The sequence below is a fragment of the Plectrocnemia conspersa genome, unplaced genomic scaffold, assembly GCF_051122295.1.
Source record: "Plectrocnemia conspersa isolate PC_06_02 unplaced genomic scaffold, ASM5112229v1 ptg000001l, whole genome shotgun sequence".
NCBI classification, from domain to species: domain Eukaryota; kingdom Metazoa; phylum Arthropoda; class Insecta; order Trichoptera; family Polycentropodidae; genus Plectrocnemia; species Plectrocnemia conspersa.
This window is the reverse complement of record NW_028277165.1, coordinates 24,950,333-24,966,768: the sequence shown is the minus strand read 5'-3', so window position 1 is coordinate 24,966,768 and position 16,436 is coordinate 24,950,333. Positions and strand designations below refer to the sequence as shown.

The following is a 16,436-nucleotide window of genomic DNA, read 5'->3' as shown; positions in this document are numbered from 1 at the left end:
AAAAAATATTTTCAAATTTTTATATCGTAATTTCTGAATGAAAGTTGAAGTGGTAACTGTGCGTTTTTATTATGAAATAATATAGCTGGTTTAAAAAATAAGTAACAATGTCCAGGAGCTTTTGTAAGTAATGTATGTGTGTTTCATTGGAGAGAAAAAAGCTCGAAATGAAGAATGTCAGACTAGCAATTATTTTCGCTTGCACGGGTGCATACGTGAACGAAATGGCATTCCTGCACGCGTGTCCTTATAGTCTTTAAATCGAATTTAATTAATTTAAAAATAAGACATAATCTCTGAGATAGGTGTAATGAGAAAGATATAAACTCGCGCGTTGGACTTTCACGCATTGTACCGCGTTATGGCGTGACTTTTGCGGTATTTTTTTTTCAATTTGAGTTGCAAGATTGAAGTCAGAGTTTTTACATAAATAATTATGTAATATTAAATAATAAAAAAAATAATTATAGTAATAAATTATTAATATTACTAACGTATAATGATTATGCATTAGGGGAAAGTAATAAATTGGAGAGCATACACTTGTGCTTTCAAAATGTACGATTTATTTTTATTATTATTTTTTTAATTGACAAATTATCATCAAAAGCTGATGCAATATATTTTTCTATTAATCCATATATTATATATATATATTTATAGTAATCCATATACAATTATAGTTCGATTAAAAACACAGAAAATTGGCATAGTACTATTTTAAAAATGAATAGAATATATTTTTAACATAATAAAGCATTAGGCAAAAAGCTATTTTTTTATATATTTTAAAGTAATTTAAAGCAGGATTGTTTTTATTATTTTCTAATATTAAAATTATTTAATTTTTAGGTAAAATATTTTTATTTCATTTTTTAGTGTTTAACTAAAATAAATATGATAAATTATCTCTGTATTATAATTTTTGTTGTTTAGTAAAAAAATCAAAATTTAGTCAAAACGATGATCATAAATTTTAATTGACTAAACCTTTTGAGTGAATATAAGTAAATATTGCCACTATATAATTTTGATACATATACTAAAATAATCTCACATCTTTAAAACAATTAAATTGTACAACTCTGCTGTCGTTAAAAACTACATTGCATTTTTTATTAATTTATAATGTACATTTTCCTTTTTTTTATCCTTACTGTAAAGTTGCCAATTAACACTTAAGGCCATCAAATTAATAAATCAACGTTAATATTATTAAACGAATCAATCATTTTACGTACGTAAAAAAATAATTTACCATATACTTTGAGCAAATTAGCAAAAAATTATTTTCTTTAATATTTTTTTTACCAACAAACAGTTTAAAAAATCTAGTTTCATAGACGCGTTTAAAATATTGTGAAAATTATGTATGTTTTATTGTCAAGTTCATCAATGAATGCAAATATGTATCTTGTGTCCGCGGTCCAAAACTTAAATACCCCTGTTGTGTATCTTCGCCCAATACCTTTTTATAGCAACACTGTGACGCAAAATCGCGCCACGTTTACCACGTACGCGATTCGCAATACATACAGTTTTTCAATGAGTTAACCAATTTTATGGCTTTTCTGACGATCTCTTATCTTATCACCTTTGCCATTGGCTATTTATATAATAATAAGAAGATAGCGCTTTAATTACACATCAATTTTATAAAATTATACAACACCTCCAATCAAATTTTCAAGTGTTAAACTGCCGTCGAACATAAATCAAATTATTTAAATGATTGAAAACACCTGCATATATTATAAGATGATGTATCAAAAGGGCCGACAGGTGATCTTTTTTGCTGTTGTATCCCGGTGACAATTTGCGTGAATTAAAAAGAATGCGGTCTGACCATATTTTCTAAGAAACGCGCTTCAAATTCTTTAAAATTGAGTCAAACTAACACAAATATAAAATAATTTTCAGGGCCAACTCTCACTATTTTTAAGCGGTCTGTAATTATTTTTAAAGACAGATATAATTTTCTTCAAACCGAGCTTCAAAGCACCTGTTCCAGGTAAACTGTTTCATGATCATTGAACGATTTTTTTTCTTCCGCTTCTTGAAAGATCATTCATGCTTTTTTTGTTACTGTAAACGCCTTGATTTTTTTTTATTTCTCACCTTATTTGTAATGTATCCACTCGTGGGTCAAATTCAATTATGTCTCACTTTTTATGTATAAACAATTAAGAACACGACCTGTTTTAATTACACTGACGTTTGTATGACCACCGAAGTTGATCAGATAATTATAATATCTGTATAATGAATAAATTAATCGTATTATTATTTTTTATAATACAAGTATCAATTACTTTTTCTTTCAACGAAGCTCTCCCAAATCTAATAATGTTTTGATTGACTCACTCTAAAATGCTAATGCGTCAGCTAACTTCAACTAAAGAATAAAAATATAATTATTATATTTCAACTAAATATATCTATATATAAAATATCTGTTTTATTATATAAATTAATTTCACTGAAAATTTATCTTTTTTTATGTATTCTATATAACATTAGTTATACTGTACATACAATGACCGATAAGATTTCATGTTAAACCTTGTTTTAAAATATTTATCAAACTATCGAAAAGATTATTATAACACAATGATCAGCAATTTAAATGCTTAATGAGTTACCACTTCTGATTATATTGAATATTAATATCTAAAAGCTCACAAATAATAATATACATGTTAACATATCCAGTGATTTAATGTAGCTATGCTTAAAAATGTAATAAACTAATATTTGTTTATTAAATTCCAATTTATAGAATCCAAATATTGAAATGTCGCCGAAGACGAGAACTTGTGGTGTGAAATTGTTAACGTTGTTGGCGTTGTGCGTTAGTTTTACGAAATGCCATAGTGCTGAAGAAAATTACTTGGGACGACAATCGATACAAAGGAGAAAAAACTTCGGTGAAGAAACTGATCTGTCGATAAACAGTGTAAATAACTCGAGTGCAACGATGGGACTAAGCAGGAGAGGCTCTAGACATCACAAGAGCGAAATCTGGGAAGACTGGCCGCCGGGTAACTTCATCATGAAGGATAACCTTCCTGACAGGGAGAAGGAGGTCAGGATACACTACGATGGCCTCGTCGCCAAGGAAACAGCAGCAACGCACAACGGGTAATGTCTTATTTTTTTATTTTTATTTTGTTCCCGTAATTATGCTTCTATACCTTGACACGTTTACCCAATTGACATTTAGAAAGCAACGTCACACTTCATCATCTTGGCAATGATCTGTGTGTCGTATATGGCAATGTCGGATTTTTACGGCATCGTCATAAAGTAGCTAGAAGTTTCTCTTTATCAGATTGTTATCTATAGTACGTAGTATAAAGTGTAATGATTAGTCATGATATTCCTGAAATTTATAAAACGGTGTATAAACATCTCACTTTGCGAGCAGTTAATATTAATTACAAAATTGAGCTACTTCTGAGAGTACTGCAGATATTCAATCTGAGTCATATGCTCTTTCTTCTATTTTTTTCAATGAAGAGTATTCGCACAAATACGAATTCGTTGTATGCTTTTTCAGCAGAACTCGAACACAAACGAGTGATCGACTCAAATATGCTAGTTCATAGCGTTTTTGAATATGATTTTATTGTCTGGAATCCTAGCAAAGTAAAGTACTTCTTGTCATTAGAGATGATTCAGTGAAAATTTCTCAGATGGAGATCGGATCGTATCCGTATTTTTATTCTAGTGGTATTTTGTTAGAATCTTTGGAGGAGCGTATATTCAATAAAGCACTGTTTGAAGTTGCTGAAGGGTGGTGTCGACAATCCATCGATGCTCGGAGATTTAATCCGTGAGCTTTTGAGTGCTAGAGTGCTCTTACATGAGCCATAAAGCTTTTTTCGAGGATGTTTTCGGTGATATCTACGAGAAGCTGAAATAATTTCTTAACTTTTGTGGTTACATTAAATATACATCGATAAAAATCCTTGAGTTAAACTTTTTCTAGTGTGATAAAAAATATATATCGCTTTTTTTATGTCATCCTGTATATCAGATTTTTAGTGAAAATTATTGCAATTTAAGATAATCATAAAAACATTGTAAAAAAATACAGTTTTTTAATTAAAAATATATTTGCCAAAAAGAAAAGATATGCAGTGGCGTAGAAAGAAAGGATAGCAATATGCTATGGGGGGGGGGCCGCCCCGGGCGGCACTTGCTTGGGGGCGGCATATTCGCGATGGGATCGTTTAGTGTGATTCTTAACCCTGAATGCACTAAAACATATATAAATCCACGAATAACAAAAGCTTAATAATAAACAATGTATTATTTTAAGAAATGCTGATTTTATGACCCTGCAATATGTATATGTAAACATATTCCTCATTACAGCTTCTTTATTATATTTTATCTAAAGTCTTGTTTTTTAAATATTTTATATATATATATATATATATATATATATATATATATATATATATATATATATATATATATATATATATATATTATAGTATATTTATTTTTGGAGTTACAGTACCCTAAAATATGTGCAGCAGATTTTTAGTGAAAATTGTTACAATTTGAATATATCAAAAAATATATCTTTTTACAGCTGCATCATTAGTTTATATTTAAAATGTTTCGTATTTTAGATATTATTTTTTTGTATTTTATTTAGGGTTAGAGTAAAATAAAATTTGTGCACCAGATTATTAGTGAATATTATTAAAATTAAAAACAACAAAAAATATTTGTAAAATACACTGTTTCTTGTTATACATATTTTTGCCATAAATAAAGAGCCATAAATAAACATATACTTGATTATAACTACATCATTGGTTTTTATCAAAAAAATCTTGTTTTTATATAGCGTATTTTTTTTTATTTTTTGCTGTTTTCTGTCATTCTATATATCTATATTTTTACAGTAATTAAAAGTATGTGCACCAGATTTTTAGTTAAAATTATTACAATTTGTAATAATCAAAAAAATATATATCTCATTATGGCTCATTATTTTTTATCTTAAAAGTCTCATTTTTAGATATTCTTTTTTGTCATTTTGTATATCTGTATTTTTTTTAGGGTTACAGAAAAAATATGTGTATCAGATTTTTAGTGAAAATAAAATAAAATTAATTTAAATATTTGTATTAAATTTTTAGTGAAAATTACTGCAATTTAAAGTAATCATAAAAATATTGATTTTTAAAATTAAATACACTTTTTTTTTTTAATTAAAAATATTTTTGCCCTAAATAAAAGATAGCTATATGTAAACACATACCTCATTATAAAAAATTAATATATCTTATCTAAAAAGTATGTTTCTTTTAGATATCGTATTTATTGATTTTTGATATTTTTTGTCACTTATATTTACATGATTTTCTCTTAAAAGTATATATTAGATTACATAGTTTTGCAAATTTTATTTTTGATAAATTTAAAATCTTATTTCCTCACTTAAAATATGTTGGTTTCAAGTTATAATACAAAGAAAACTTATTGGGTAATGCAAAAAATAACATTTTTTTGTATTACCTAATAAGTCAGCTGCAGTTGCAGTTCATTCGTGCCGCTTCGCGACAGCTAATTCATTATAATTTGCTTTATTTGCTAATGGCTAATGGCACCTGAATATGGCAATCCCATTTCATGGTCGCTAATTTATCGAATTCAACTCGAAGAGTTCAATGGGATAACCGTTCTAAAATAACTTTCCATTCAGTCTCTCCGGCGCGAAGATATATTGCAACGCCTCGTCTTCTTTTTTCTACCATCTTCCATGTTCTATTCAGTAATGTATACGAATACGAACATATGATTGATTTGTTCGTTGTCAAAGATTCGATTCATTAATATTTCTTATATGATGTAACTGTCTACCGGAGCGTGGATCTTTTTATTTTCTTAATTTCGTCCATTGTGTTTCGTTGTCAGTGCCGAACGTAACAATCGCTCGATATCATCCAGATTAACTGAGATTCTTATTATAAAAAATCATATTTTGTGGCGCTAAGATCAAAATTGAGTTCGACGTTATATCGATGGTGACCAAACAGAGCAAGATCATCAACTGTCAATGAAATATATTTATGTTTAAAGATATATATTAACGATGACGCCAACACGTTTATTACTATGTTTTATTTTCTAAAACGATAAATTATGGGTTACGTAGAAGAAAAGAGGAAACATTGACGTGTTTAATATGAACGCAACACTCAATATGCATTATGGTTTGATCGTAAAATAATTCAATGCTAGAATAATAGTTCATGTTTTGCATTGTAACCGTACTACGTAACCAGTCAGCTTATTATAGATCGCGTATTTAAACTCGTTAAAATATGTTAATTACGTCTTGTCTTTGAACATGATTGACAAAGTGAAATAGTTATTTAAAGTGCTATTTACTATCGCACAGATATGCGTTTATATTATCTTAGTAATACGAAAATCAAAGAAAAACCTTGATCCTTGAAAATTTTTGCGTAATAATTTATTTGCTAAAGAAACGATATTGTTTGGTTTAGTGCTTTTTTTACAAAAGAAAAAATGTTATTGTTGATAAAAGTATTGTTAAAGATAAATATTTTTTTGTTCAAATTATTGGTACTGAAAAGATGCGTAAAGATGCATTTAGAATTCAAGAAAATAACTCGTATAAATACATATTTTTATTTATGATGAAAATAATTACAACTATGTATGTAATAATTTAGTACATTAATATTTTAAGACATCTGATTTTTTTCAAAGATGTATTTATATTTGATGCTGTTTGATTTTTTCTAACACCATAAACAAGACTTTCACTTCTAGTTAAATTTTAATTTAACTTCAAAAATGTTTTGATGATATGAATATTTTTTTAAAAAAAATTTAAAATATTTCACATTTTCACACAAGTCGACTTTTTTCTGGAAAATGGCAGCTTGAAGTGAAATAATCATTACAAATTAACCCAGTCTCAAAGGTGTATGTGTTTATATGTAGTAACGATTACATACGTAGATGTTATTTTACATTATTTAATATCCTAATAAAACTATTAAAAAAAGCTTATTTTTTATATAATGCCATTGATTAAAACATAATTGTTTTATGACGCTTTAAATCAAGCGTATCCGATAATGTGATAACGATAGATAGCTGTTAGATAATATAAAAAAAAAATTATAAAAAATCAGAAGACAGGTCCTACAAAGGTCCCGTCAATGAGTCGATTTTCAAAGAATCCTTCGGGCGCGCTTTGAATTCCTTCGCATTAAAAAAAGACAACACTTTCAACAGATAGTATCTATTATTTTGTTCGACTGCTGAACACTTTTAGAATGTACACACACAGTTAATCGACTTTGCTAAATCTTCACGTGTTGAAGTAAAAAAATAATTGGTTTGCGTCCGTCTGGCAGACTTGTGTCTGTGTACTTCCATTGTAGATCCTTCCTTTTGTTCAGATGAAAGTAAATAAAATTATACTTTATCCATCAGGCGACAATTTTCATGTAGTTCAGAAAATTCTGATACTCTTAATAGTATTTAAAAAAATCGCACGTGAACTGTGTCGATGGCTTTATAAATATCCGCGGAGGTGTTGCCAAAGAGTCATTTCAGAAGTGCTCAACATTTTTTTATAGCTGTAAAGTGCAATGTGTGGTTGATGTTAAACTCGAGTTTTAACGATTTCGTGCGGCTGGTCGCACGTGCCAATATCGAGATTTTCTCATCTATTATCAACACGAGTTTGGCGTTTAGCAGCTAATCTAAAAATAGCCTAAGCGATAAAACATTTGTACTAAGATTACATAGTTCAAGTTCATGGCAATGTATATTATATAATACTGATTCATAGTGAAGTATTTTAACATAAATATAATTAACGATACATACTATAACTTTAATTATCTTATTGTTACCGTTACGTTGTATATTTATTATCACAAAACCAAAGAAGATCACGCAGCTCATTAAAAATATGTTGATCATATAATTTGCTGAAAATAAACCGTTACTGAGCCAAGCTTAATTTTAATACATCTTATCACAAATAGCTTTTATACAGAGATAGAGAATATGCTTTTATCTATACAGAACTTTTGTTATATTGTGGAATATGCAAAGCTTTCAAAGGGTCTCAAAGAGAATTGCAATATCGACCGCTAATGGCGATAACGGAACTTCTTTGGAATCTTGCCGCAGATTCTATCAAAGATTAATGCTTATCGGAGTTTCAACCTTGAATCTTCATCAGCGCACCTGAATCGTCACCTCCTCGTTGTGTCTGCCTTTTCATGCGGAAGTAACGCGAGACGCGAGGGTCGGAAAACTAGTAGACGCAGAAGACACGCGTATGCTCTCGGATCCATTCTGCAACAAGACAAAGGGTCGTCGCCCCTTTTCAAGATTTTAAAAAAAATTGAAACAAAACGACTGTGACGGGCCCCTATTTGTGAGAAATAAACGCCCCTCAAAGAGCGGAAAAGAACGCCGACTTTAATGACGAATCTCTTCCTAAACTTGTAGTGACTTTTAATCAAATGATTATTTATTTTTAAGCTGTTTATCAGTCAGTAAATGTCATAATCGATGCATGATAAAAATTTCCGGACTAATGCTGAACTGTTAATTTTTATTTGGTTGTAAAATATATATAATATATTTACAATACAGATTATAATTTTTTTATTCATTAAAAAAATCTTAATTAATTCTCAATTGCTTTTGAGAATCAGTACTATTATATCGTTATATTCGAATCTCCTTTGGTAGATGTAGTATAGTAAAGTTTCAACAGAAGTCAGTACCGTTTTGTGATTATTGTAATTGTTAATATCTTCTTCACTATCACTTCCTTACACTTTTGTTTGAGTGACAATAAAAACCGCATTGAAAATTCTGATCATTTGAATCGCAATCAAACCACTCCCCGATGTTTTGCATATTTCAGATATATCACTTGCCACGCTCTCTTCAGTATCCAATACATATAATTCCATGTTAGGAAGAATATTTCTCCAGGATCTAACAAGTGTTACTAATTTTATTTTTAAACAATTGTTACTAGCTTTATTTTGACCAAGATTGTGCTATTTCATGTGTAGCATCCAATGTTTTTTTCCCCAGAAATTACTAAAGCTATTATTATTAAGAATTAAGCTTGTAACATTAGGCATAAAAGATTCGCATGCGTAACCGTCGTTCGTTTTCAATATGCTTTCATTCGGATGAGTAGGAATGTATTAAAAATACAGTAAATAGCGTTCCCCCATATAGCGAAGTTTCCTATAGCGTGGCAGTCCCTCCTATAGCGTAGTTTTTGTAACTGTTTGTCCCTTGACTTCGCTAGACGTATTCTGTGACGGGCAAAATACAGTAAAAACAAATTTCTTTTTGTATGGTTATAGAAAAATTATGACCAAGCAAATCAATGTGTTCGTTTTTTAATGCATTATGTATACTAAATAACTGAAAAAACTGTTATGCTTAACTCCCTGGCACTCGCAAAATCAAGGACATTCTTCGCGCGCGTGTCGCAATAAAAACATAGGACACGTGCTCTTGTTTACAAACTAAATACAAGGTCATTTAGTACATAAAAAATGGGCAAAAACGATTGATTTGCTGATTTCGTTAAATTCACAAAATACAGTTGAAAGAACCTAACCTCAAATTTTGTATGGGTGTCTAGTCCCCTATAGCGTAGTATTCCTATAACGAAGTCCCAATCTCTACGCTATAGGGGGTCGAATGTCACAACAAATGCGCATTCTCATAAAAAAAATCTAAATTAATTTATTTCAAGCATGGATATTATGTAGTCGGTTAAATTTAATGTGCACTGAATCTATAAAATCGAAACAGAGATAAATTTAATGTTATCAATTTTACATAGTAATTATATTATCATAAAAATAATATAATTATACTATAATTTTGTACAATATAATCTCTATGATATAAGATTCTACTAATTTTTATTTAAAATTATTTAACTCTAATAATTTATGAAGTATAGAATTTTTCCGCATTTTTTATCTATGAATCTTACTATTTCTATAGCAATAAAAATGGGACAGGAAAAGAATACCAATTAAACCACATAAAATATATTCTTACTTAGCTAAAAAGTAGTGGTTTTTAAACCGTAAAAGCTAACCACATTTACCTAAATATCGGAAAGATAAAGAAACTGATAAAAATGTATAATAAAGAACAATTAAATTTATTAAAAATAAAACAATATTTATATTATCTTTTAAAATATTATCCAAAAATATTTATTAAGTAGAAAATTTAGTATAATAATTCTTTGTAATCTGATAAAATTTGCAAAAAACGTACCTGAAAATTATATTTAAATTTAGAATTATACAAATCCTAGTTATTTATTTGTAAATATTATTCTCAAAGCTCGTTTTAGGAACTTAAACACAAAATAACCTTTTTGGAATATGTTCATTCGACTAATCACTGACCTTTATGTTTCATGTTTCGTTTTGTCTTAAAATACTGAATTGGCATGTTTAGTAAAATTATGATAAATATTTACGTACTAGAGCGAACTCAAAGCTCTCTAAAAATATCATACCTAGAAAGCCCACGTTTCATGACGATTCTTTGAATGAAAACATTGACTAACTAAATATGACACATTTGTTGCTCAGACAGTTTCTATACTTTTTAATTAAAGCGTCAATTGCTTTGTATGTGGCATCAGTTACACCCAATCTTTCAAATCAAAAATATAAGTCATTAAATATATTCCTAAAAATGATAGCTAAACTAAGATAATACATGATTTTTTTCATTAAATAGATAAAACATGCTTTTCTCAAATCATGATGAGTTTGACTTATAGTTTTAATTCTATGCATCAATATATTTGTGATTCTTATGATGGTTCAGTTTCATGAAAATAAACTTTTAAATGTTGCGTTTATGCAAACTCACTAAAAGTATTGAAAATGGTATTGATAAAGGTGGGAAAATATTTTCAATCAAAACCTGGTTTTTAGTTCCTATCATAACGACGCTGTCAGATAAGCGTTGCTTACGAATCAATACTTTTACGCAAAATAGGGAAGAACTGTGCTTTCTAAGCTCTTGCGTACGATAGATACACGCTGCCCGAACAGGGGGACAGCTAGACCCCAAATTTTAAAAACTCATATAATAAATAATGAAGATCCTTATGATTTTATGGAAGGGTTCTGTGTATTATAATATTCACAAAAGTGCATAGATTAACAGCTTTCCAAAAATAGCCGCACTTTTTAGTTTAAGAAATTTCATAAATTACTCATATTTCTTAGTTAATATTATGCAGCTGTGGACTATTTTTTAGTAACGTTTAACGGCAGAATTAAAAATGTAGAAGTATTATTTAATTAATTTTTTTAATTTTATTTGCTTTGCAGAGCAAAAATACAAATATTTTCATCACAAAAGATAAATAACAAATGTTAAATTATTCTGAATGTTTCGCTGTTATTTATGATCAAATGTTCCAAATCTGTTTAACAGGTTAAAATAAATCGCTGCCACATATATAGGAATATACTTCGAAAGCGACAATATTGTGACCAAAAAAAATGAATTTGCTATTATTGACCGAGCCATATTTAATTCACAATTTAACCATTATGTGCACTAAAGCAAAAACTCTCGTTATACATAATTGGACTTGAAATCCCACAGGAATTGTGTCACCGTCCATGACAACTGCTTTTGAAAACTCGCGCACACGCTCGCGTTAAGTCCACTAATTGAAACTGAATTTTGGCGTATTTATTTCAGTGTGAACCAAATGGATGTATGTTGTAATCCATTTTGTGGAATAACGTCAACGTTGGCCGCAGGTCGTTCAGTTAAGGCCAACTTGAACTTGCGGACTTAACTCTTCACCTAAGATTCGCTACATATGTGTATATACACTATTGAAAAAATATCAAAGAATTTAAAAATAATTCTTGATGAAATGTTATTTCAACGCCACGTCAATTACCTGTCGCTACAAAAAAAATGCCTTGCAAAAACGTAACAGTTTCTGCAAAAGTAAACAATAAGCTCTTTTGGTGTTCTGTGCCATTAACGGATCAGTACAACATTTTTTGCAATATTGTCTCAAAACGAGAAATAAGAATAGCAATGAAAATAAGTGGCGCCACGCCTTTTAACTCTAAAACGTGTTTTCCGGTTAGCAGCAGTAGGTGAAAGATTACTGCAGTTAAATTTTAGAGGTAAATTAAATGAAATAAAAATTATTCTTTATACTTTTCACGGTTAAATTTTTTTTAAATAAAGTTAATAATTTTTTTAAATTATATATATTTATTTATTTATTATTAGAATTCTACACTTTTATTACGATTTTTTTTATTAATATTAATTTTTTTAATTTAATGTAGTTTATTTGATAACAATTCAAGAAATGTATTAATATCAATCTTATTAGATTATAAAAGTTTATTATTTATAAGAATTGTGCTATTAATTTATTATTTTATTAAATTCTATATAGAGATATTTATATAATAAGTAAAATATGTAAAATATGTTTTATTTATTACATAACATTTACATACTTATCATAATTTATTAACATGCGATGTATAAATTTTACAGTGAATGTGTATTTTTCAGTGAAGTTATATTTTCACTAGTGAAGTCCAAATACATTTTCACTTGTAAATATATACTTACTAGCAAAAATATAATTCAACTGATAGGAACTAATGAAATTATATGCTGCTCTAAAATGTCCATTAAACTCAATTTGACAGTAAACATACATTTGTTGTTCAAACCAAAACCAAATCTAAACAAAAATTCCAAATAGATCAGTAGATATATATTTAGACAAAAATTGATTTTAACTGATTGGCGCTGGTGAAATTATATGCTGTTCTAAAATGTTTATAATACTCAATTTGACAGCTGTTCAAACCCAAACCTAACCTAATGAAAGTTCTAAAAATAATTATAGTTTTAGAATTTTCATTAGTCCAAAATACAAATTAAACCAAATCATCTCTCAGAGGAAAATAAGCAGAAGAAGTACAGACAGACGTCGTATCTCGCATATTGATCCATAGTTTGCACTTGGATATTACACTATGTTTTAAAAACATAAAAGCTATCCTTATGGATATTACTACGAACTTTTGATATGAGAGTATTGATAAAAGTGTATTTAAATTGAATATTGGTCAATAGAAGGGCGCAAAAACAATTATCACTTCTCAGAAGTCAAAAATTCACGTCAAAAGCAATAAAATCGTGTCGGCGCCGTCGCAGTGGGAACGCTCGATAACGAGCGTTCCCACTGCGGTGGCGCCGACTCGATTTTATTGCTTTTGACGTGAATTTTTGACTTCTGAGAAGCGATAATTGTTTTTTGCGTTCTTTTATTGGTCAAAATTTGGTTTAGATATGCTTCATTCGATTCTCACTTATTGTAAGTCGTAATTTTGTTTTAAAAAGTCTTAATATAAACACTAAATAACCGAGCGTTTCCACTACACGATTTTATTGCTCTTGACGTGGATTCTAATCAAGGACCCTCTTGAATTTGGCCAGAAAAATAAAATACTATGAAACTTGATGAAAAACGACCACACATTCTTTTAAATTAGTCCCTGTTAACTCTTACCTATTAATATTCATTCAAAAAATTATATTACGACGGTAAGAAAGACATACAATGCTTTTTTGTCATGGGGCCCAGAATCATTATTTTCCCAGGGCCCAAGCTTACTTTCGGCGGCCCTGGCTGCCAGTAAAAAAACAGATATCCAATACGTTTGAACAAAATACTCCAAAGGGCTAAGGTTGTATTATATAATTACCTACACTGCAATAAAACAGTTTTAAAGTGGATATACTTTTAAGAAACTAATAAAACTTTAATATAATTATTATAATATAATATTCAATTCATCATCAACACCTTTTATCCATCCCTTCTTTGGAATTTCAATCACAAAGCGTCGCTTATTTTAGGGCGCTACTCTGTTCCAAGAATTCATAATATTTTTTTCTTAAGCTTATCAGGCATTAAGCACAAAGTATCATCATTCATTATATTATACTCTAAAAGTGTATTTTAAACATTTATAAACTCCATATTTGAAAAATGTCAATGTAATCGAAACTTTTCAGCTTTAAATTAAACTTTAACCTCGTACGTGTATTGTATGCGTGTTTGTGTGTCAGAATAACGAAAAGTAACCGCGTGTCGTTATCGTGAAACGACTTTACGATCACCTGTTGTAGTGGTGACGCTGTTATCCATCGATCTTGTCAACCATCAATAGATTATTGCTTCGGAGTCCTCTTGATTTTGTACCGAACGTCCAGATAACCAGACGACTAACGTCTTCATTAGCTTGACCTTTATTTTTTATAGTTTTTATTTTATCTTTCATCTCCTACAAAGATCAATTATGTAAAAGGACCTTTTCGGCTAAGTTTGTGGCGTATAAGGGATCGTTCGTTAAATTGCCCTCGTGTGAATTTATAGCTTTCAATTTTTTTTATCCAATCGTAAATTGTTACAAAGTCACTCTTAATTATATAAAACTGCTATATTAACATATTGATAAATTCAATACTAATAATTAATTAATTTGTGTAGGTCATGCTATACAGATAACATATCATAAGACACAGTATTAATTATTTTATTAGTTATAATAATTTTTACAAAATATACACAATCAATTAATTTATTATCAATAGTGATTAATAATAATAGCTTAATTAAAAAGTTGCTCTTTACTATTATATATTTATATTTATTATTCTATATATTATATATATATATCATGTATACTATATTAAGATTTAGAACTGTGAGTCTTATATTTAATAATTATAATAAACAATTAATACAGCACAAGCTTTCTTAACTCTTTAGACGCGTTAATCAAAAATAATATTTAATTGTTTTTTTTTTAAATGCAAATTTTACCTCGATACTGTGTTTTTTAATTTTTTTTTATTTAAAACGATATTTTATGTTTATTCACAAAAAAAAGTTTTTTCTTGAAAAGCATTTTTTTTACTGATTTTTGCATAAAGAGATTAAAAAATCAATTGGGCGACTTTAGTCGATTTCCGCGTTCAAAGGGTTAAGTAAATTATTTATGTAAAAATATGACATTATTTTTATTGTAACTTTTGACATTCACACATGCAAAATATGTTTTTTAAAGCATTCTTCGAGACTCTAGCATAAGAGGGTCGGTACAAAATCGTTTACGATGATCGTAAATTTAATAGTCCGTCGGTGCATCGCATGTCCAAATATTCTTTTCTGTCTCTCTTCGGACGTATTTTATTTCATACACATTATATAGTTATCGTTTTACGATGGAGTCATATGCCAGTGATTGATTTACGTTTAATCGGTCGTTTCGGTTTACGACCGATTTCTCGACCGTGTCTTCTTATTACACCCCTTCGTGCTTTTAACACTCTCACACACACTTGACCGAACGTAACGCAGTTGGGTTTAGAAAAAGTCGCAAATCCGATTGTGAAAGTCCCGGCGGCGACTAAAACACGAAATGTTGATTTAAACTTGCGACTTAAGTCGCTCTGGTTGCTAATCCGCGCTTAGAGAGTGACCTCTTTGTTTTAAAACCCTTGGGAAAAATCTCACTCTCTCCCTCTCTTCATGTCTCTCAGGCCAAGAATTTCGCATATAAATATATACATATATACATACAATTTTTATTTAATTTATTATTTATTACTCAAGCTGTATAGTTTAATTACTTACGGTAGTAGTTAGTAGCTCTCAGTCTAAATTGTTATTTAAAAAAAACACTTGCGGTTAAATATGTATTCTTTAGTTAAAACTTATAGTTTTGCTAACCGCGAGAATGTGGAGGTTGCGGCTCTTGTATTTAAATAAATTTATTTACATTTGCATTTTAAAATACTTGTTTCTTCATCACATTGCGGATTTTAATTGTATATTGATGAGTCACTCCTTATCCCATTTTTTGCTACTTCAATATAGTTTGAAGCATATTTATGAATTATGTTTTTAAATATTTTATTAGGCACTTTTCATATTTTCCTTTAATGTAGTTATTACATAAGTAGCTTAATATTATTATATATCACTTCATAGTTTGAACATACATAGATACCTCGACCACCCTCATTCGTGTGACTTGACTGCAACTTGAGTGGTTTTAATCCACGACCGGTTCCCTAGGGACATTTCCTAATGCTGAATTGTTGATACAAAGTCTTAACTGTTGATCTACAAGAGGGACAACTGTTAAAATGTACACGAGATTTTAGCACAATTTGTTACGCTTCATATACCACATGTACCATTGCTTAAAAATAATCTGATACCCCTCAGTCGTATAAGGAATATTTGTTTGGCGCTCAATGACTTGAAATAAGTGGTATTG

At 29.1% G+C, this 16,436-nt stretch overlaps 1 protein-coding gene across 6 annotated transcripts in view; it reads left to right on the top strand.

Annotated features, from left to right (window-relative positions):
• The window catches only part of LOC148239350 (uncharacterized), a 34,398-nt gene that overhangs the window by 254 nt on the left and 17,708 nt on the right, over positions 1-16,436 (top strand). For 4 of the 6 annotated variants that reach the window (XM_088193834.1, XM_088193861.1, XM_088193825.1 and 1 more), the window contains exon 2: positions 2,780-3,141. In XM_088193834.1, coding sequence (XP_088049960.1) covers positions 2,780-3,141 — 362 coding nt within the window. Of the gene's footprint in view, positions 1-4; positions 124-2,779; positions 3,142-16,436 lie in introns of those variants that run through there. The other 2 variants (XM_088193852.1, XM_088193843.1) reach the window with 2 other exon arrangements.